The 22382-nt window shown below is 45.0% G+C and overlaps 1 protein-coding gene across 5 annotated transcripts in view; it reads right to left on the bottom strand.

Moving 5' to 3' along the window:
- Nucleotides 1-21203, bottom strand: part of FBXO10 (F-box protein 10) — a 70446-nt gene extending 49243 nt beyond the window's left edge. Inside the window, exons 1-6 of one of the 5 annotated variants that reach the window (XM_069964364.1) lie at nt 20958-21056; nt 7048-7120; nt 5245-5835; nt 2387-2902; nt 2048-2260; nt 772-921 (exon numbers count right to left, since the gene is read on the bottom strand). In XM_069964364.1, coding sequence (XP_069820465.1) covers nt 772-921; nt 2048-2260; nt 2387-2902; nt 5245-5829 — 1464 coding nt within the window. In that variant the 5' untranslated portion in view covers nt 5830-5835; nt 7048-7120; nt 20958-21056. Of the gene's footprint in view, nt 1-771; nt 922-2047; nt 2903-5244; nt 5836-7047; nt 7121-7280; nt 7344-20790; nt 20877-20957; nt 21057-21166 lie in introns of those variants that run through there. The other 4 variants (XM_069964362.1, XM_069964360.1, XM_069964361.1 and 1 more) reach the window with 4 other exon arrangements.
- Between the last annotated feature and the right edge of the window lie 1179 nt (nt 21204-22382).

The raw sequence follows: 22382 nt of genomic DNA, 5'->3' as shown, positions 1-22382 counted from the left end.
CCTTACTTCTATTGATATAATTCTTGGTACCACGGGAAATTCTACTTTAAGGGTGCGTTCACACCTACAGGATCTGCAGCAGATCTGCAGCAGATTTGATGCTGTGTTCAGTTATTTAAATGAAATCTGCTGCAGAAAATCAGCTGCAGATCCTGTAGGTGTGAACGCACCATAAAGGTGTTTTCCATGATTGGAAAAACATGTCTGCTTTCTCCCAGAAACAGTGTCGCCCAAGTGACTGACATGTGACGTACCCGATTTCCAGCTGAAAATGACAACCGATGGATGTCAGCGGGACCTGGAGTGGCGCTATGGAGGCATGGGGATGGGTAAGTATACATTGTTTATTATGTTCCCACACTCCATACCATTCTTCAGAATGAAAGAGCTGCAGTGGTAATGAAATGCTAGGCCTGCCACACAGATCTTTTTTGAGCAATGGTGCTCCCAGATACTCTGCAGATGGGAGTGCCTATGTGCAGAAATACTCATTGTCTCAGAAGTTGGTCAACCAAATTTTGGTGTTTAGTTCTGGAGATTCCAATGTACTATATTGATAAAACAAGTCCAAAGATGGCTACAAAAATGGTGGAAGGTCTTAAATAGTTTCCTGCTTTTATCTTGAGAGAAATAGTACTATATGTTTAGTGTGTGTGTGTGTGTGTGTCTGTAAGGCCACTGATAACACATTAGAGCTCAGTAACTCATACTGCTAAAATACCCCCACATAAAAGCAAATGTTTAAATGCATGTATATATATATTCACATACCAGTATAACAGGATTGGCTCCTTTGCGGATATCCACTCCTGCTTCTGTGTTGGAATGGATGTTGTTATCAGCTATGAGACCTCCAGCTGCTAGACGCAGAAAAACTCCAGATGCTTTACAGTGGTATATGTCATTCTTTAACATAACTATCTGGAGAGGGAAAACCGTAAAGTTCACATAGTGCTAATGCCCAAACTGAAGCCACACAGTAAGTCACATGCAGGTCCTTAAAGTCACAGTTACAGTGTGGTTTCAATTATTCCCTGAGGAGCAAACATATTTTTTTCATTTTACTATGTATATTATAGAATAGGCCTAATAATAAGCTGACTCTTGCTGTTCTGTATAGATCACTTCTCAACAGCCTCCTAACTACCATCAAAGACAGGATTACAATGAAAGGTGTCACCAATATATAAATAATACAGGCTCAGGCCATTCACAAAAAATGATGTCACAGCTACAGTAAGGTCGGCTGCAGTCTATTGTGTCTATGCCCATACTTTCTACTATGACCAAAATAAAGAATTCCTTACTTTGTAGACCCCCAACCCATTTGTGTCAGGTCTGTATCTTGGACTGAGCAAAACTAGCGGAATTCCGCGGCCGTTAACCTCCCTCTGATAATGGGAGTCAATGGGAGGCGCGCGCTCCTGCTCTGTCCGCGCTGAAGAATGAACATGTTCATTCTTCAGCACGGAGAGACGATGTGAGAACAGCAGCGCGCGCCTCCCATAGACTCACATTATGAGAGGGAGGCTAACTAGCGGAATTCCGCTAGTTTTGCTCAGTGTGAACCCGGCCTTACAGGAAAAGCCCAGCCAAACTAATTATTCCACTGCAGGGAGGGGGAACATAATAAAGAACCTATAGTTACATATAGGTCACCAGGCTCCTGGACGCCGCCAGATGTCATCTTCTCTCCTCTTCTTGGTACGACATGACCCGGTGGGTGTGCCACCCCAGTCAATGACTGGTTGAGCGGGGCATCAGTCAGCCAGGTTGTGACGTGGCAGGGGCAAGATATGGCCTATTCTGGCAAGGGTCCAGGAGCGGGACGCGACACTGTAAGGGTCCCTGGACTGGAAGAATAGGTTCTTTATTATGTTCCCCCTACCTCCTGCCTGTGATGAATATTATCTTTTGCCTCAGACTTCTCCTTTAAACCAGCTTCTCAATTTTTTTCAGTCACTTTTTAGGTACATTAAGCTACGTTTTAAGTATTTTGTATATACACTAATTAGTAAATAACTAGTCTTTATTTCAGGTGACTTACCTTGCTATTTTGAATGCACCTTACTGCATAGGTCAAGTCCCTGAATATACAACCTTCTAGTCTTGCTTGTCCTTGTGAGCAAATAAAGACACCACCCTTGCCATCTCTGAAAAGGCACTTCCATACAATACATCCTTGAATTGAGTTGGCAATAGATTGCAATTCCTTGTCCTTTTGTAACTCTTGTTGCAAACTTTTCAAAGCCATGTCACTCTGTAAAGCAAGGAGACCATTAGTCTGTGGCCTGCAGGGTATAGATTTAACTAGCATGTGACTCAGTCCATGGGAATGATATGACAATTTGTACACTGACTGGTCATCATCTTCATTCTCACTGACCGTGCTCAGTTCACTGTCACTGTAATCTGTATCCAAAGTCATAGCCTCTCCATCTTTACCCATGTAAAAGTGTCCATTTAGTTCATTCTCTTTGTCATTAGTGTTATCCTCTAATATTTGGGATTTTGATTGATGATGTGAATGGCTTTGGTCTCCGTTAACTAAGATCTCACAAGTCCTCATATTTGCACCAGGTAACCCAGAAGCTGAGACATCCATATTCCCAGACAGAGAAGATTCTGAAGCAGTGTACAGCATTGTCCTTGACTTAGCAGAGGCTGAGAGATGCTTGCAAGCCCAGTTTTTGTCGGAGGTGGGTGAGCCCTCCACAGTCACCGAGGAATTTTCACTGTTAACAAATTCACAGTTCTCCAGCACACTGAGAGCCACATTGTGGAAATGTATGCTAGACTGGTTAAAAGTGCAAAATTTTATCTGGCACATTCCAGGCGCGTGGATCTGTAGTTGGCCATTTTCAAAGTTGCAGTTGTCAAACTGGACATATCCAATAGATGTCTAGTAAATAAAAAGAAAAAAGTAACACGTCTTGATTCTATCTATTATAACGTTCTTAATTTCATGGTATGTGGTCCATTACAGTACGTAGGCAGCACTTCAAAAATGAATAAATGTATTTTATTACAGAGGTATTTTCATCTAGATATTTATGGCATATACACAAAAACAGCAGATTCCCCCGCAGCCAAAAACAAGCAAATTCACCGTTTTATGAACTATTTAAGCTAATGAGAGTTGTCTAAAAAGTATAGCACTGCAAGCTACACTGTGATTATAACTCCAATTAACCTCTATGGGAGTTACGTAAATTGAGTAAACAGCCCGTTCAGCTGTCCACGGCGTGCCGACCAGGAAGCCAGCCAGGCTGAACCTGTTCTGGAAGCTTATTGTACAGGTCAGTATGATACCAACAATACCAAATTTGAGTAATTCTAGTTTGGTTTTACTACAAAAATACAATGTTCTGACTGGAACAAGCCCTGAGCTCTGTAAATCATATGCAGTAAAAGTACAGCAATAGCTGGAGTTATTTGCCTCAATCTGAAGCAGAGGAGATCACAGCTCTGTGGTTAAAGGGGTAGTGTGGCCTTTAACATTTATTCAATAAATAACACACATTACAAAGTTATACAACTTTGTAATGTGTGTTATTTAAGTGAATGGCCCCCTTCCCCGTGTGCCCCCTACCCCGGAAGTGTGGTGCATTATACTCACCGACCCCGGCCGCCATCTTGGGTCGACAACGCTCCAGCTGTCCCTCATGCCGGCCCCTCTCTGCCGCATCATCAGCTGCTCAGCCACAATTGGCTGAGCATAATTGTTGCGGTGAGCTGTTGCATTTTTTTGTGTTTTTGTGTGTTTGCAACTTCAGCCATAGCAACGTGCTCCTGCCTAGTGTGAATGGTGTTCTAGAAGAGCTGACCAAATTTGCCTTTTTTTTTTTTTTTTTTTTTTTTTTTTCTGTGTTCCAGATGGGCGAGTGGCTGCCTCTACTTGGTCGTGCACTCCACCTATCCCACCCAGGTGGTGTAATTACTCTTGTTGGTATTAGACTGATCTTGCATGCCCAGAGCATAGATGTATTTCATGCCATGGAGAGGCCATAGTACAGTGTAGGACTGCCCCGTTATGAAGACAATTTTCATGTCTGTAGTGGCTCTGTATCTTGCCATTGCGGTGAGCTGTTGCATTTTTCAGTGTTTGCAACTTCAGCCATAGCAACGTGCTCCTGCCTAGTGTGAATGGTGTTCTAGGAGAGCTGCCCAAATTTGTCTTTTTTTTTCTTCTGAGCATAACTGTTCATCCAATCGCAGCTGAGCAGCTGATGACATGGCAGAGGGGGGCCGGCATGAGGGCCTCCCGAAGATGACGGCCTGGGTCGACAGCAATTCAGTAAGTATAATGCACCACACTTCGGGGGTGGGGGAACACGGGGAAGGGGGTCATTCACTTAACACACATTACAAAGATGTATAACTTAAAGAGACTCTGTACCCACAATCTGCCCCCCCCCCCCCCCCAACCGCTTGTACTTTCGGATAGCTGCTTTTAATCAAAGATCTGTCCTGGGCTCCGTTCGGCTGGCGATGCAGTTATTGTCCTGAAAAACTACTTTTAAACTTGCAGCCCTGTTTCAAAATGGCGTGGCCTACAATGTCTGTGCCCTAGGCTTGCAGCCCCTCTCTGTTCCTCCTCCCCACCCTCTTTACCATTAGGAATGCCAAGGCAGGATTTCTCCTATTTTTCACTATGCACGTGTGCCTTAACCATCCAGCACATGTGCAGTGTTCAGACAAGTGGTGATTAGGAGAAATCCTGCCTGGGGCATTCCTAATGATAAAGAGAGGGGGAAGAGGGCCAGAAAGGTGGTGCAGGCCTATGGCCAGTTCAAAAGTTGTTTTTTAGGACAATAACTGCATCACCTGCCGAATGGACCCCAGGACAGATCTTGGATTAAAAGCAGCTATCTGACAGTACAGGTGGCTTTGGGGGGGGGGCAGATTGTGGGTACAGAGTCACTTTACAGCTAGAGCTACACATCAATCCCTGGTCACATTACCAAGAAAAACAATGTCTGCTGAGTGACTTCATCACTTCCTAGATTTCTGTGACTGCAGGGGTGGACGAGTTGCAACAAAACCCTATTCACTTGTTTTTGTTATACCCCTTCACTAGTTTTTGTTATACCATTACCATCCTATGTCCTATGCATCCTATGTACTTGTTAACAAAGTTATGACCCCCCCTCCGCCACTCTTTTGTAGGTTGTGCAGTCTGACTCCACAAGTAGTCAAAGCAGCCACTTTCCTCCCAATTATATTTCTTTAAAAACCTCTCACCTTATACATTACTGGTGTGAACCAAGCAGGCATGAAAACCAGGTTGCATAGTCGAGAGGTTGGGCACTGCTGGTCAATGCAGACAAGCAGAGCGACATCTCCAAGTTTTCCTTGGCCCATAATCTCCACAGGAACTTTCAGAATAATTTCATTTTGCTCTTCATAGACACCTGGTTGGAGCATAATACGGTCATAAATGTTAGCTGATGCTAAGGCAGTCCTGAGGTTCTCAAACTCACAGCCATAGCCAACATACAGAACTCTTCTATCCTTTTTTCTCCTAAATAGATATAAACAGTTGGAGGACTCCAGATCCTGAGCATTCTTTGTCCAAGTTCTGGAGGCTACATAATGCTGTTTGAAAGCTTCTCTCCATGACCTTGGTTCTACTTCAGGCTTAATGGGCCAATTGGGATGCCTGCATTCTGCACACCCCAAGCATAGTTGTCTCCATCTGGTGTTATCCAGACTGATTATAAGGTCATACCAAGACCTGCAGACCAAGCCACATCGTCCAAGTTCCCTCAAAGGCAAGTAGGCTAAAATCAAACGCCAGAGTTCAAGTGGTAGTCCACCAATCTCCATAATACCCTGTAGAGTATAAATTAAAAAACATACTATGAGGCAAATGTATGTCAATAATATCATTTACAGCCTATGGCTGGGTTCACACTACGTATATTTCAGTCAGTATTGTGGTCCTCATATTGCAACCAAAACCAGGAGTGGATTAAAAACACAGAAAGGATCTGTTCACACAATGTTGAAATTGAGTGGATTGCCGCCATATAATGGCAAATATTTGCTGTTATTTCAAAACAATGGCTGTTATATTGAAATAATGGCAGTTCTTTACTGTTATATGGCGGCCATCCACTCAATTTCAACATTGTGTGGACAGATCCTGTGTTTTTAATCCACTCCTGGTTTTGGTTGCAATATGAGGACCACAATACTGACTGAAATATACGTAGTGTGAACCCAGCCTTAAAGGGAATCTGTCAGCACCCAGGCCCTACTTGAGGTACTGACAATGTGCTGTAGCTGGCGGTTCCCTAGTGAGCATGGTACCTTTTGGTAATTTGTCCGTGGAGTGGTTTATGCACAATCCTACTCTAATGAAGAGTCAAAGAGGAGTTGTTTGTGCCACACTCTGGCACACCTCACCACTCCTTCCTCCTCTTCATGAATAATCAATGCTGCCTGGCCTCCTGCTCCTGCAGTTTATGTCTGAAAGAAACACTGAGTTTGGGCCCTTGCACACAGAGTAAAGGAAGCTGAATTTTTGAGCAGAGTACACTTGTCATTCTGCCTGTCCTATTGCTTTAATGGTATTTCTCTTGCGCGTCTGTGCTTCGCTCAAAGAACGAACATGTTCATTTTTTGAGCTGAAAGCAGAGGCACGAGAGAAATCCCATTGAAAAAATAGGACAGGCAGAATTTGGAGCGAAGAGCAGAGGTGCAAGAGAAATCCCATTGAAGAAATAGGACAGGCAGAATTGTAAATAATCCACTGTATGGACAAATTACCAAAAGGCAACATGCTTACTAGGTGACTGGCAGCTACAGCACACTGTTACCACCTCAGGTAGGGCCCAGGAGCTGACAGGTTCCCTTTAACGTGGAAATATATCGAGATGAGCAGCTGTAACATAAAAGCATCTTTTAGTTGCCTGAAAACTATACACAAAAGAGTCTGGCATTACTTTAGTGTAAATATACTAACAGGTACTACACAGACAGAACCAAACGTGGAACACTGCAATTCAATAGTTTAAATTCTTCAGATGTAAGTCAATTTACCTTTCTTAAAATTTTCTGTCTTTACTTCGATCTTTCATCTTCATTTTGGCTTCTGCAGTCCTACCTTTAGTCTCTAGTCAGGAAAGATATATACATATAAAAAAAGCATTTTAGCCACCATAAAAACAAAGACTTAGGACAAATTCCACAGCACAAATATAAAGAAAGAATAAAAAAATACACCCTGCTACAATATAAAGTTGCACTTGGCCTCTGTTCAAAGCAGCACTTACTGAGTTTCCATTGATTACGTTATGGTAAAAAATATGGTGCTTTGCAGTCTACTTTACCCAGATAACGGTATGTTCACATTTAACTGTACGATCAGTTGGTAGTTTACACCAGCAAGCTGGCAAACAGTAACAAACGCCCAAAGTGATTGTGTCAGGCAGTCTCCCTGTACAGACCGTAATGCTTTTTATGATATTGCTTAAGGCTTGGTTCACACACAGTATATTTCAGGCAGTATTTGGTCCTCATAGCAACCAAAACCAGGAGTGGATTGAAAACACAGAAACACTCTGTCCACAAAATGTTGAAATTTAGTGGATGGCCGTCATATAACGGTAAATAACTGCCATTATTTCTATACAACGGCCGTTGTTTTAAGATAACAGCTAATATTTGCCAATAAATGACGGCCATCCATTCAATTACAACATTGTGTGAACAGAGTATTTCTGTGTTTTCAATCCACTCCTGGTTTTGGTTTCTATGAGGACCTGACATGAGGACCAAATACTGCCTGAAATATACTGTTTGTGAACCCAGCCTAAGGGTACAAACACACACACCGTATACGCAGCGTATTTTCTACTGCTATACGCAGCAGATACGCAGCAAATTAGATCTAAGTAACTAAACACAGCATCAAATTTGCACCATCAAATCTGCTGCAGATCTGCTGCGTATACGGTGTGTGTTTGTACCCAAGGGTACAAACACACACAGCAGATACGCAGCAGATTTGATACTGTGTTCAGTTATTTAGATCTAATCTGCTGCGTATCGCAGCAGTAAATACGCAGCGTATAAGCCGTGTGTGTTTGTACCCTTAGGGTACAAACCCACACACCGTATACGCAGCAAATACGCAACAAATATGCAGCAAATACGCAGCAGTTTGATGGTGAAGATTTGATGCTGTGTTCAGTTATTTAGATCTAATCTGCTGCGTATTTGCTGAGTATCACAGCAGTAAATGCGCTGTGTATACGGTGTGTGGGTTTATACCCTAAGGGTACAAACCAACACACCGTATACGCAGCTTATTTACTGCTGCGATACGCAGCAAATACGCAACAAATACGCAGCAGATTAGATCTAAATAACTGAACACAGCATCAAATCTGCACCACCAAATCTGCTTCAAATCTGCTGCGTTTTTGCTGCGTATACGGTGTGTGGGTTTGTACCCTTAGGGTACTTCACACTTACCGGATCCGCAGAGTATTTTCCGCAGATTTCATTTAAATAACTGAACACAGCATTAAATCTGCACCATCAAATCTGCTGCTGATCTGCTGCAGATCTGCTGCGGATCCTGTAGGTGTGAACCCACCCTTAAAAAACTTTATTTGGGAGGAATCCCACACAAACACAAGAGAATGCAAACTCATTGGAGATTTGGGGGGAGATTTATGAAAGGGTGTAAATATACACCTGGTGTAAACTGCCCACAGTAACCAATCACAGCTCAGCTTTCAGCTCTGGTAGAATATAAGAGGAGCTGTGATTGGTTGCTGTGGGCAGTTAACTCCCCCGTTGTCTGTAGACAGGACCCCATCACTGCACAGCTACAGTACTAACCACTGAGCCACTGTGCTGCTACACAGGGGAGGGGGGGGGGGGGGGGAATGGGACCATGCCCTGCAGAGCGCTGTGCAGCAGCAGGGGATCAGTAACTGGAGAGCTAAGGCTGGGTTCACACTACGTTTTTTTGCAAAAAAACTGATGAAAAAAACGGATGCAACTGTGTGCAGATCAGTTTTTTTTGTCGGACACAAAAATTAGGTCAATGGAAAAACGGATCAAAACGGATGCCCACAACTGCATCCGTTTTTTTCTGCAAAGACGGATTTAAAAAAACGGATTGCAAAAACGTACTGTGAACCCAGCCTTAGGCAACCCTGCAGTTCCCGACACAAATGGTGGCAGCACAGGTTTGTGTCATCCCTAATTGCTACAAGTCACCGGAAGTGGATATGTACATTAAAAACATAGCCTTAATTTAAAAAACTGTCTAGTATAGTGGGTTTCTTTACACTTTGTTATTCACCTTTATTATATTTTAATATAGTGTCACCCCGTGGCAACAGGCTAGAGATATCTGGCTATCCCGTGTTTTGAGACTCGCAACCGAGGCTCCACGGACTCCTGTTTTGCATATTTAAATTTTTGGGGGCATCAGTGGAGACTCTTGATTGAGTACTTCATTGGAATTTTTTTCGCTGTTCTCCTTGAGTTCAGTGATAACTGTGTTTTGTTGGTCGATTTGCTATAGCCCCAACTAGCCAGAATCCTACTCCACACTGACGAGGGGCAAAAAACCCGAAACGGCTGTCTGTGGATGGAAGCCTGCCTTGGCAAGCCCTTGTCATGATCGCAATACTCGCACCTTGAGTTAGACATTGACAAAAGGGGCCACCCTGTTGTTTCCCTGTCTATGTTCCAATACTCGCAACCGAGTGGGACTTAAGGGGTTATTTATCAGGGTGGTGTGGTGCTCTCCCTATCATGGAGGCACCCCGTGGCAACAGGCTAGAGATATCTGGCTATCCAGTGTTTTGAGACTCGCAACCGAGGCTCCACGGACTCCTGTTTTGCATATTTAAATTTTTCTGGGCATCAGTGGAGACTCTTGATTGAGTACTTCATTGGAATTTTTTTCACTGTTCTCCTTGAGTTCAGTAATAACTGTGTTTTGTTAATATAGTGTCATGTAAGATTTGGGAAGTAAAATGTTGCAGGCAATAGGCTGTGGTCTCTTCTATTTGTGTTAATGTGACTGTTACCCACGATCTCAGGAGGCCAGTGTGGAAAAGTCTTTGATTAGATCTGATAATGAGACTTGTTTACAGGTGACTGTGCTCGGCCTGTTGGGGCCTTGTGTTCCCTTGACATGCCTTTCAGTATACAACTGTATGGCTGGAATAAAATGATGTTTTTTTTAAAGCCTATCATATGTCAGAAAGACACTCTTTATGCATATGGTAGGGTCAGGGGGGAGATTTATCAAAGGGTGTAAAATATAGACTGGTATAAACTGCCCACAGCAACCAACCACAGCTCAGCTTTCAGCTCTGGTAAAATAAAAAAAGAGCTTTTATTGGTTGCTGTGGGCAGTTTACACCAGTCTATATTTTATACCCTTTCATAAATCTGGGCCCCGAGAGTTCGCAAGATATATACACCAAAGGGGGAGATTTATGAAAGGGTGTAAATACACACCTGGTGTAAATTGCCCACTGCAACCAATCACAGCTCAGCTTTTATTCTACCAGAGCTGAAAGATAAGCTGTGATTGGTTACCGTGGGCAGTTTACACCAGGTGTATATTTACAACCTATTATAAATCTCCCCTTTAAATGTTTGCAAAAAACAAAATGTGAACTAACCCTAAAACCAATAGTCTTTGTAGTCACAGACTTTGGGCCCTATTACACCAAACCATTGTCGTCTGTACTTGGCAGATTACCGTCTGGTCTGGACGATAATCGTTTTGTGTAAAAAGTTATGTTAAAAGGCAATGATTAGCTGACATGCACAATGTTGGCAGATCATTGTCTTTAACCCCTTAGCGACCCATGACGTATCTGATACGTCATGGTGCCACGCGGGGTGTTCAGAGAGGGGTCCCGTCGGGACCCCGCTCTGAACGGCGCTGATCCCGGCTGACATGTGCAGCCGGGCAGTGCCTCTATTAGCCGGCGCGGGTCCAGTTGCCGCGCCGGCTAATAAAGCCTCTAAGTGCAGCTGTCAAACCTGACAGCTGCACTTAGAGGCTTTGCTCCTCACTTCCCTGGTGTCTAGTGGGACGGATCTCCCCCCCACGATGCGATCGCGGGGGGGAGATCAGTTCTTCTGCACGTGCCGGGCCTCAGCGTCGGAATGACGCTGATCCCGTCTCGGCAATAGATTGCTATGGCCTGCAGCAGGCCATAGCAATCTATGACCGATCTGATCGATCTTTGCTGTGTATATACACAGCATTGATCTCTATGAGAGATCAGTGCTGTCTATATACAAGTCCCCCAGGGGGACTTCTAGTTAAAGTAAAAAGTAAAGTAAAAATGTTTTTTTATTAATAAAAAATCCCCTCCCCTATTAAAAGTCCAAATCATCCCCCTTTTCCCATTTTATAAATATAAAAAAATAAATAAAAAAAATAAATAAACAAACATGTTTGGTATCACCGCGCGCGTAATCGCCCGAACTATTAATTAATCACATTCCTGATCTCGCACGGTAAACGGCGTAAGCGCAAAAAAATTCTAAAGTGCAAAATTGCCGAGGTACCAAGGTACCGATAGAAAGAACACATCATGGCGCAAAAAATGACACCTCACACAGCCCCATAGACCAAAGGATAAAAGCGCTATAAGCCTGGGAATGGAGCGATTTGTTAACAATGGTTTGAATTTTTTACAAGCCATCAGATAATAAAAGTTATACATGTTATATAGCGTTGTAATCGTAACGACTTGAGGAACATATATAACAAGTCATTTTTACCATAGGGCGAACGGCGTAAATGCAAAACTCCCCGAAATCAAAACAAATTCCTTTTTTTTTCAATTTGACAGCGCAAATGATTTTTTTCCGGTTTCGCAGCATATGTTATGAAAAAATAACGCCTGTCATTGCAAAGTACAATTGGTTTCGCAAAAAATAAGCGCTCATATACGTCTCTAGGTGAAAAAATGCAAGCGCTATGGACTTTTAAACATAAAGTGGAAAAAGCAAAAGTACAAAAACGAAAATTGGCTTTGACCTTAAAGAGTCACTGTCGTATTTTTTTTTTTTGCAGAAATCAATAGTCCAGGCGATTTTAAGAAACTTTGTAATTGGGTTTATTAGCCAAATCTGCCATTATCTGCATGTAAAAAGCCTTTTCCCAGGTCCCCCCCTCCTTCCTCTTTTTCATCCACTCTGAAAAATCTGAAAATTGTGACTTGTTGCAGGAGTCGTACCCTGTCTGCTCTAGGGAGAGGGGAGGGGGGAGGAGGAAGGAGGGAGTTAGCCGGCAGCAGAAAGCAGATAACAGAGGATTACAGGCACAGAGCTGGGTGACAGCTGTAATCCGAGCTCAGACAGGTCACTGGTGACTGTCACAGGAGATATCCCGTGAGGGATTTGTAGATTAACTCTTTGTTGTCCTGTTTTGGTCTTTTCTTTAGCTCTCTCCATAGGAGATCAATGAAGACAGGGGGGAGAGCTTCAAACTGCTTTTTCATGATAAAAATGCTTTTTTCGGATAATAAACCCAATTACAAAGTTTCTTAAAATCGCCTGGACTATTGATTTCTGCAAAAAAAAATTTCACGACAGTGACACTTTAACCCCTTAGTGACCGCCGATACGGCTTTCTACGGCGGTCACTAATGGGCCTTATTCTGCTGCCATCAGCTTTTTACGGCGATGGCAGAGAATAAGGCTGCGGGGCCGGGACGGCCCCCACCCCATCCCCCTGGCTACCGGAGGTAGCTGAGGGGTTGGGGCAGTGTGTGAGGTCCGTCCCGGCCCCCCCCCCTTACCGACGATCGCCGCTATTAACGTTATAGCGGCGACCGTCGGTAAATGAGAGTACCGGTGCCGCCGCCACCTTTCATCTCCCCCCGCCGTGAATCTACGGCGGGGGGAGATGAAATAAGTATCCCCCAGACCTCAGATCAGCCCCCCCTAGTGCCCCGATAACTAACCCCCCTCCCCCGGCGGCCATCATTTCCAAGATGGCCGCCGCTATCGCTGTGAACCGACTAACGTCGGTTCACAGCGATTAAAAGGTTAAAATGAATGAAAGCCCCATGCTCTCCGCCACCGGAGGTAGCGGAGAGCATGGGGCAGTCATCGGGGACCCCCCTGTGGGGTCCCGGTACAAGCGATCAGCGGTATATACTATATACCGCTGATCGCTTGTGCCATGTGCTCCCGGCACTTTTTATCCCCTGTCACCATGAATGATTGGTGACAGGGGATAAAAAGTGATGTCCCCCCACCCCCCAAGTCGCCCCCCCACCCCCCCTGTCACCCCCGTCCCCCAGTCACCCCCCCCTTCCCCATATACTCACCGGATCGACGGAGCTCCTTCCTCCTCGACGTCCTGGCTGGTTATGAAGTGCGCATGCGCTTCACAACCAGCCAACTCTGAAAATTTAAAGTGACAGAGACCAATTTGGTCTCTGTCACTGAACTATGATTACTGAGATAGAAAATATCACAATAATCATAGTAATACAGTGAAAATGAATATGTAAAGTACAAAAAGTGACAAACATACAAAAAAATAAAACACACACTTTTTATTATAGTAATAATTGCAGTTTACTCCCAAATTACCCCTAACCCCTCCCCAGATTACCCGTAACCACCGCACGTTGCCCGTAACCACCGCACGTTGTCCGTAACCACCGCACGTTGCCCGTAACCACCGCACGTTGTCCGTAACCACCGCACGTTGCCCGTAACCACCGCACGTTGCCCGTAACCACCGCACGTTGCCCGTAACCACCGCAAATTGCCAGTGACCCCCTCCAGATTGCCCGTAACCACCCCAAATTACATGTACCCACCCCAGATTACCTATAAGCACTTCAGTTTATCAGTAACAATCCCAGATTGTCTGTAACCCTTCCAGGTTGCACATAACCCCCCCAGGTTCCCCGTAATCATGCCAGATTACATGTAACCCCCCCAGATTGCACGTAACCACTGCGCGTTGCCTCTGACCACGCCACGATGCCTCTGACCACGCCACGATGCCTCTGACCACGCCACAATGCCTCTGACCACCGCACGTCGCCTCTGACCACCGCACGTCGCCTCTGACCACCGCACGTCGCCTCTGACCACCGCACGTCGCCTCTGACCACCGCACGTCGCCTCTGACCACCGCACCTTGCCTCTGACCACCCCAAATTGCCAATGACCCCCTCCAGATTGCGGTGCCCATGTCAGATTACAGGTACCCACCCCAGATTGCCTATAAGAACTTCAGTTTATCCGTAACCACCCCACATTGCCCGTAACCACCCCACGTTGCCCGTAACCACCCCAGATTGTCAGTAAGCACTGCAGGTTGCGCGTAACCACCCCACGTTGCCCGTATCCACCTCAGATTGTCTGTAAGCACTGCAGGTTGCCCGTAACCAGCCAACGTTGCCTGTAACCACCCCAGATTGTCTGTAAGCATTGCAGGTTGCCCGTAACCACCCCACGTTGCCCGTATCCACCCCAGATTGTCTGTAAGCACTGCAGGTTGCCCGTAACCACCCCACGTTTCCCGTAACCATCCCAGATTGTCTGTAAGCACAGCAGGTTGCCCGTAACCAGCCCACGTTGCCCGTTACCAGCCCACGTTGCCTGTAACCAGCCCACGTTGCCTGTAACCAGCCCACGTTGCCTGTAACCAGCCCACGTTGCCTGTAACCACCCCACGTTGCCGTAACCACAGCAGGTTGCCCGTGACCACCACACGTTGCCCATAACCACCACACATTGCCCGTAACCACCCCGCGTTGCCTGTAACCACCCCACGTTGCCTGTAACCACAGCAGGTTGCCCGTGACCACCCCATGTTGTCCGTAACCACCCCAGATTACCTGTAACCACCTCAGGTTGCCCATAACCATCCCTGGTTGTCCGTAACCACCCCACATTACCTGTAATCTCATTTTTTTTATCTTATTTTAGTAACTGCGCTATTCTAATAACCATTACTAGCTGCGGTTTTGCTCCTGTAAATCGGCGCTCCTTCCCTTCTGAGCCCTGCTGTGTGCCCATACAGTGGTTTATGCCCACATATGGGGTACCGTTGTACTCAGGAGAACCTGCGTTACAGATTTTGGGGTACGTTTTCTCTCCTGTTCCTCGTCAAATTGAGAAATTTCAAACTAAACCAACATATTATTGGAAAAATTCGAGTTTTTCATTTTTACTGGCCAATTTTGAATACTTTCCTCTAATACCTGTGGGGTAAAAATGGTCACCACACCCCAAGATGAATTCTTTGAGGGGTGTACTTTCCAAGATGTGGTGACTTTTGGGGGGAATCTATTCTGCGGACACTACAGGGGCTCTGCAAACGCACCTGGCGCTCAGAAACTTCTTCAGCAAAATCTGCACTGAAAATGCTAATTGGCGCTCCTTCCCTTCTGAGCCCGGCTGTGTGCCCATGCAGTGGTTTATGCCCACATATGGGGTACCATTGTACTCAGGAGAACCTGCTTTACATATATTGGGGTGACATTTCTCTCCTGTTCCTCGTGAAATTGAGAAATTTCAAACTAAAGGAACATATTATTGGAAAAATTCGAGTTTTTCATTTTTACTGTCTACTTTTGAATACTTTCCTCAAATACCTGTGGGGGTCAAAATGCTCACCACACCCCAAAATAAATTCTATGAGGGGTGCACTTTCCAAAATGGAGTGACTTATGGCGAGATTTTACTCCGCTAGCACTACAGGGGCGCTGCAAACGCACCTGGCGCTCAGAAACTTCTTCAGCAAAATCTGCATTGAAAAAGCTAATTGGCGCTCCTTCCCTTTTGAGCCCTCCTGTGTGCCCATGCAGTGGTTTACGCCCACATATGGGGTACCATTGTACTCAGGAGAACCTGCGTTACAAATTTTGTGGTACTTTTTTCCTCTTGTTCCTCGTGAAATTGAGAAATTTCAAACTAAAAGAACATAATATTGGAAAAATTCGAGTTTTTCATTTTTACTGTCTACTTTTGAATACTTTCCTCAAATACCTGTGGGGTCAAAATGCTCACCACACCCCAAAATAAATTCTATGAGGGGTGCACTTTCCAAAATGGAGTGACTTATGGCGAGATTTTACTCCGCTAGCACTACAGGGGCTCTGCAAACGCACCTGGCGCTCGGAAACTTCTGCAGCAAAATCTGCATTGAAAAAGCTAATTGGCGCTCCTTCCCTTCTGAGCCCTCCTGTGTGCCCATGCAGTGGTTTATGCCCACATATGGGGTACCATTGTACTCAGGAGAACCTGCGTTACAAATTTTGGGGTACTTTTTTCCTCTTGTTCCTCGTGAAATTGAGAAATTTCAAACTAAACGAACATATTATTGGAAGAATTCAAGTTTTTCATTTTTACTGTCTTCTTTTGAATACTTTCCTGTAATACCTGTGGGGTCAAAATGGTCACCACACACCAAGATGAATTCTTTGAGGGGTGTACTTTCCAAAATGGGGTGACTTATGGGGGGTTTTCTCTCTGCTGACACTACAGGGGCACTACAAACGCACCTGGCGCTCAGAAACTTCTTCAGCAAAATCTGCATTGGAAAAGCTAATTGGCGCTCCCTTCCTTCTGAGCCCTGCTGTGTGCCCATACAGTGGTTTACGCCCACATATGGGGTACCGTTGTACTCAAGAGAACCTGCATTACAAATTTTGGGGTGCTTTTTGTCTCATATTCCTTTTGAAAATGAGAAACTTTAATCTAAACGTATATATTATTGGAAAATTTAAATTTTCAATTTTTTTACTGCCTAATTGTGAATACTTTCCTCCAGCCCCTGTAGGGTTAAAATGCTCATTATACCCCTAGATTAATTCTTTAAGGTGTGTAGTTTCCAAAATGGGGTCACTTATGGGGGTTTTCAGGATACCAGACTTCTAAATCCATTTAAAAAAAGAACTGGTCCCTAAAAAAATCTGTTTCACGAAAATGTGATAATTTGCTGATAAATTTCTAAGCCCCATAACACCCTAAAAAAGTAAAATATGTTTACCAAATTATGCCAGAATAAAGAAGACATATTGGTAATGTGACTTAGTAACTAATTTATGTGCTACGACTTTCTTTTTTTAGAAGCAGAGAATTTCAAAGTTCATAAAATGCAAATTTTTTACATTTTTCATGATATTTTGATGTTTTTTACAAAAAACACACAAAGTAGTGACCAAATTTTGCCACTAACATAAAGTGCCATATGTCACGAAAAAACAATCTCAGAATCGCTAGCATACGTTAAAGCATCACTGAGCTATGAGAGCATAAAGTGAGACAGGTCAGATTTTGAAAAATTAGCCTGGTCATTAAGGCCCAAACTAGCTGCAGCACAAAGGGGTTAAGGGGTTAAACATGACCTATCAAAACAATAACTATAGCGACGGTCTGCAGCATGAAGCTTTGTGCAATAGAAGAGGCGGTAGTAGACCGCTTCTCTCTTCAATAAGCCAACCGGATGACCTAAGGATCATTCAAACTATTATTCAGCTGACAGTTATTGAGGTGTTAAAGGGGTTGTCCGGCGCAAAAAAATTATTCACAGAATAACACACATTACAAAGTTATACAACTTTGTAATGTATGTTATGTCTGTGAATGGCCCCCTTCCCCGTGTCCCACCACCCCCACCCGTGTACCCGGAAGTGTGGTGCATTTTACATACCTGTCACGTGCCGACCATAGTTATGCTCAGCCAATCGCGGCTGAGCTTCGGATGACGCTGCAGAGGGCGGCCGGCACTCGGGAAGATCCGCCGGCCACCCGAAGAAGACGTCACTGCTGAGGATCGGAGACTGTGGTCGGCACGTGACAGGTATGTATAGCGCACCACACTTCCGGGTACACGGGTGGGGGTGGTGGGACACGGGGAAGGGAGCCATTCACAGACATAACATACATTACAAAGTTGTATAACTTTGTAATGTGTGTTATTCTGTGAATAATTCTTTTGCGCCGGACAACCCCTTTAAGGCATACCAAGGTTACAGGAGCAGGGATTACAGTCATAATGATGGGAATCCCTGCTCATTTACAGTGTGTTACCTGAAGTGGAGGCAAAGAGAGAGGCAGCAGCAGGCACCTGTTTAATCTTGCCACGCCACTCTTGTTTCCACCGCTGCAGGGAACAGCTCCGTCAGCCTGTGAGCACCATCACCATCATCAGGTTGCCAACGCCGGTGGCTGGGGCAGGCTGGAGGAGCTGTTCAAACAGCCGCCCGCTCCTGTCTGTCTTTCTGCCTCCACTCCAGGGAACACACTAGAAAGGAGTGGGGATTCCCATCATCATGCAGGTGCAAGATGCATCACTACTTATTGCTAGTCTTTACACTTTGTGGGCCGGGTGCTCTGCACCTGACTTACAAGTACGCTGGCCTTATATTAGGCCCCACCCCTTTTCCCCAGCAGGATACACTAAGAGACGCACGCCTCTTAGTGAATTCGGCCGACCAGGCACCCGAATCTGCGCCTGGTGTACAAAATCTACACCTGAAGATGGACTCCACCAGCCTGTCCATCGGGCGAGCGGAGCATACACCAGGGAGAAGGGGTGAATCTGCACCTTCTCCCTGGCATATGCTTCGTAAATCCTCCTATGGTGTTTATTTCACCCAAAAACAAATTATGTTTCATAGTGATTACAAGGGCTCTTAACTCTGTCCTGCCATTGTTTACAACAGTGTAACTCTTTCACCTGCTGACTAATTTTTATTTTATTTTTGTACCTTACACTTCAATATTAAGAGCGTTTTGGTTTCAGAGCTCCCTGTACTGGGTGGGAGGCGGAGCGGGAGACGGGCATGGTCTGCATAGCGGGGTCTACACCACTGTACTCTGACCCAGAAAGTCTGCCCCACCTTCCAAATCATAGCAGATCCACTTCAGGCTGGGGCTTGCATCAGGGGACAGGACTGTGGAGGTAATCTCTCCATAGCTGTAACCCCTCACTCCCCGGACAGAGAGCGCTGCATGTATGTGCTCACATCTGTCCTGCTCATTCTTTCATACTCCCTGCAGTCTCTGTCAGCCCTTGTGTTTCCCATCCTCTCCATTACTGTACAGTAACTTATAATATCACATATTCTGCTGTTTCTGAATGTTTGTTTCATTTGTTTTACACATTATTCAGAATAACATATAATTTTTTGGGGGGTGTGGAACAAACTGTCTGCATTTCTATAATTTCTTGGGAAAATTTGCTTTGGTTTAAGAGTGGACTTGGATTACAAACACAGTCCCGGAACGAATTATGCTCGTAATCCAAGGCACCTCTGTATATACTTCTACAAGAAAATCATGTTACATACTCCGTTTTAGACATTAGAACTAAAAATGAAATGGCTGTGTCACAAAACGGCTGCTGTCAGAGATGTTCAGCTCTGCAGTACCGGCCAGGTTAACGTCACTTTTTTTTAATTGGAATACACCCAAATTTGCCCGCATTCCAATTAGCTATAGCACACAATGTAGAGTACGGCCGGAGCCACACTTTACATTGTCTGCACAGTCTATTTTGTGCGGCCACTATTCAATGAATAGCGGCTGCACAAAATAGACATGGCAGATTTCTGTGTGGCCGCATGGAATCCGGGTGTAAGTATATACACTGTGTATACACTCCGGCCGGGATTCCATAGTAGTTAATACATTCGGCCGCTGTGATTAAACAACGGACGTTGCTTAATCAAAAAATACAATTAGTGAGCGATGTCTACGGCTGCATTGACACATTCCATGTTTCCCCCGCTCCCAGCATCATATCACAGATGATGCCCGCACGGGTCAGGGCTCGGTTACAGGCCTTACATGTGCGTGTTCCATGTGAATGCAGCCTTACAGAAACAAAATTGTACAAATCTCTCTCTGACAGACTCTATATGTATGGAGCTATTCATACAGCATATCATAACATCACATGAGCAGCCATACCCCCCTCTGAAGATGTCCTGGCGGGATCCATGCACAGGCTTATTTACATGTGAAAACTATTCGTATCGGTAAAACAAGAACAAATGTATTACATAAATAGGGTGTACAACAAGATATCATGTTTATTCACAAACAGGGCCATTCACACCACATGTGCTAGCTTCGAACAGTTGGTATCGCTTTTTGACAGTATGTCGACATATACATCCAAAAAGTGACAAAAACGTGATGTGAATGGGCCTAGGTGTGACTGTACCATGCAAATAGATATCCTATTACTTTTTACAACATTTCTATCTATTATACCATAAATTCTCAGTAGGTGGGATGGTGTTTATTCTGCTGCTGTACTATTCTACCTGGTAAAAAATGTGAAAGGCACCATCAATAGTACTAGGATGTAATAATAAAGCAGGCCAATGCCCCTTGTTATTGTCATGTCCACCTCTTTTCTTGTGGAGCTATATCTGATGGGTTTCTACCACCTATAGTTCTGTATACATTACTATTACTGCATGATAATCTGGAATATCTGCTAATCCAGCACCCACACGGATGAAGTGATGCCGGAGTAAGGGAGTATCATGGTGATAGGGGACTGAAAGGATTCATGGTCCCTGTGTTATAGAGGTGTAATCAGTCATCTGCAGCTACAAATCTGCAATTAGCACTTTACAGGTTAATTTAAAGTCACCACGTATATAGGATGAGCCCTCCTCTGCTATCCTATGTATCTATCACTAGAAGGACAGCATGGATGTCCTGCGCATTCTCCTCCCTGCCGTAGCCCGGGCAGTAAGTAGCGGCTGTACACACAGGCAGGAAACGCTCCCCCGGTACCTGCGCCTCCAGCATCCCCGCACCATGAAGACACACAGCGGCTTCCTGCAGCCCACAGGACGCCGGACATAGAAGCGGCAACAGACCCCTCCCGCCTGCAGCACAGCTGGAGCAGACCCCGGCACACAACAAGCCCCGGGAAAGTTCCGCCCAGCCGCCGAGCCTACCTGAGCCCGCCGCCCGGAGCGTGCAGCTGCCGCAGCCGCGAGAACCATAGAGAAGGGCTGGGGAAGCTCTCTCTACAGGAGCCCCTCCTGTTGTTTCCAATGAACACCATAGAGACTTGAGGGAGCGAAGGAAAGAGTCGTAAAGATGAAAGGAGGGAGCGCTGCGCTGTTCATGTAACTCCATCATGTGGTAGTCACACAGAACTCACCAGCTGCGGCGGAGCTCCCTGTACATATCCATCCCCATTATAACAGTGTGCCAGACACAGATGCCATAGTAACAGTGTGACCGCAAGCATATCCCTCATAACAGTGTGACTGCAAGCATATCCTTTATAATAACAGTCTGACTGCAAGGATATCCCTCATAACAGTGTGACTGCAAGGATATCCCTCATAACAGTGTGACTGCACGCATATCCCTCATAACAGTGTGACCGCAAGCATATCCCTTATAATAACAGTGTGACTGCAAGGATATCCCTTATAATAACAGTGTGACTGCAAGGATATCCCTCATAACAGTGTGACTGCAAGCATATCCCTTATAATAACAGTGTGACTGCAAGGATATCCCTCATAACAGTGTGACTGCAAGGATATCCCTCATAACAGTGTGACTGCACGCATATCCCTCATAACAGTGTGACTGCAAGAATATGCCTCATAACAGTGTGACTGCAAGCATATCCCTTATAATAACAGTGTGACTGCAAGGATATCCCTCATAACAGTGTGACTGCAAGGATATCCCTCATAACAGTGTGACTGCACGCATATCCCTCATAACAGTGTGACTGCAAGAATATCCCTCATAACAGTGTGACTGCAAGCATATCCCTTATAACAGTGTGACTGCAAGGATATCCCTCATAACAGTGTGACTGCAAGGATATCCCTAACAGTGTGACCGCAAGGATATCCCTTATAATAACAGTGTGACTGCAAGGATATCCCTCATAACAGTGTGACTGCATGCATATCCCTCATAACAGTGTGACTGCAAGGATATCCCTCATAACAGTGTGACTGCAAGGATATCCCTCATAACAGTGTGACTGCACGCATATCCCTCATAACAGTGTGACTGCAAGGATATCCCTCATAACTGTGACTGCAAGGATGTCCCTCATAACAGTGTGACTGCAAGGATATCCCTCATAACAGTGTGACCGCAAGGATATCCCTTATAATAACAGTGTGACTGCAAGGATATCCCTCATAACAGTGTGACTGCAAGGATATCCCTTATAATAACAGTGTGACTGCAAGGATATCCCTCATAACAGTGTGACCGCAAGCATATCCCTTATAATAACAGTGTGACTGCAAGGTTATCCCTCATAACAGTGTGACTTCAAGGATATCCCTCATAACGGTGTGACTGCAAGCATATCCCTCATAACAGTGTGACCGCAAGAATAT

This window comes from Dendropsophus ebraccatus, chromosome 3 (assembly GCF_027789765.1).
Source record: "Dendropsophus ebraccatus isolate aDenEbr1 chromosome 3, aDenEbr1.pat, whole genome shotgun sequence".
Taxonomy (NCBI): domain Eukaryota; kingdom Metazoa; phylum Chordata; class Amphibia; order Anura; family Hylidae; genus Dendropsophus; species Dendropsophus ebraccatus.
The sequence above is the reverse complement of the archived record's forward strand: the minus strand, read 5'-3'. Positions and strand labels throughout refer to the sequence as shown.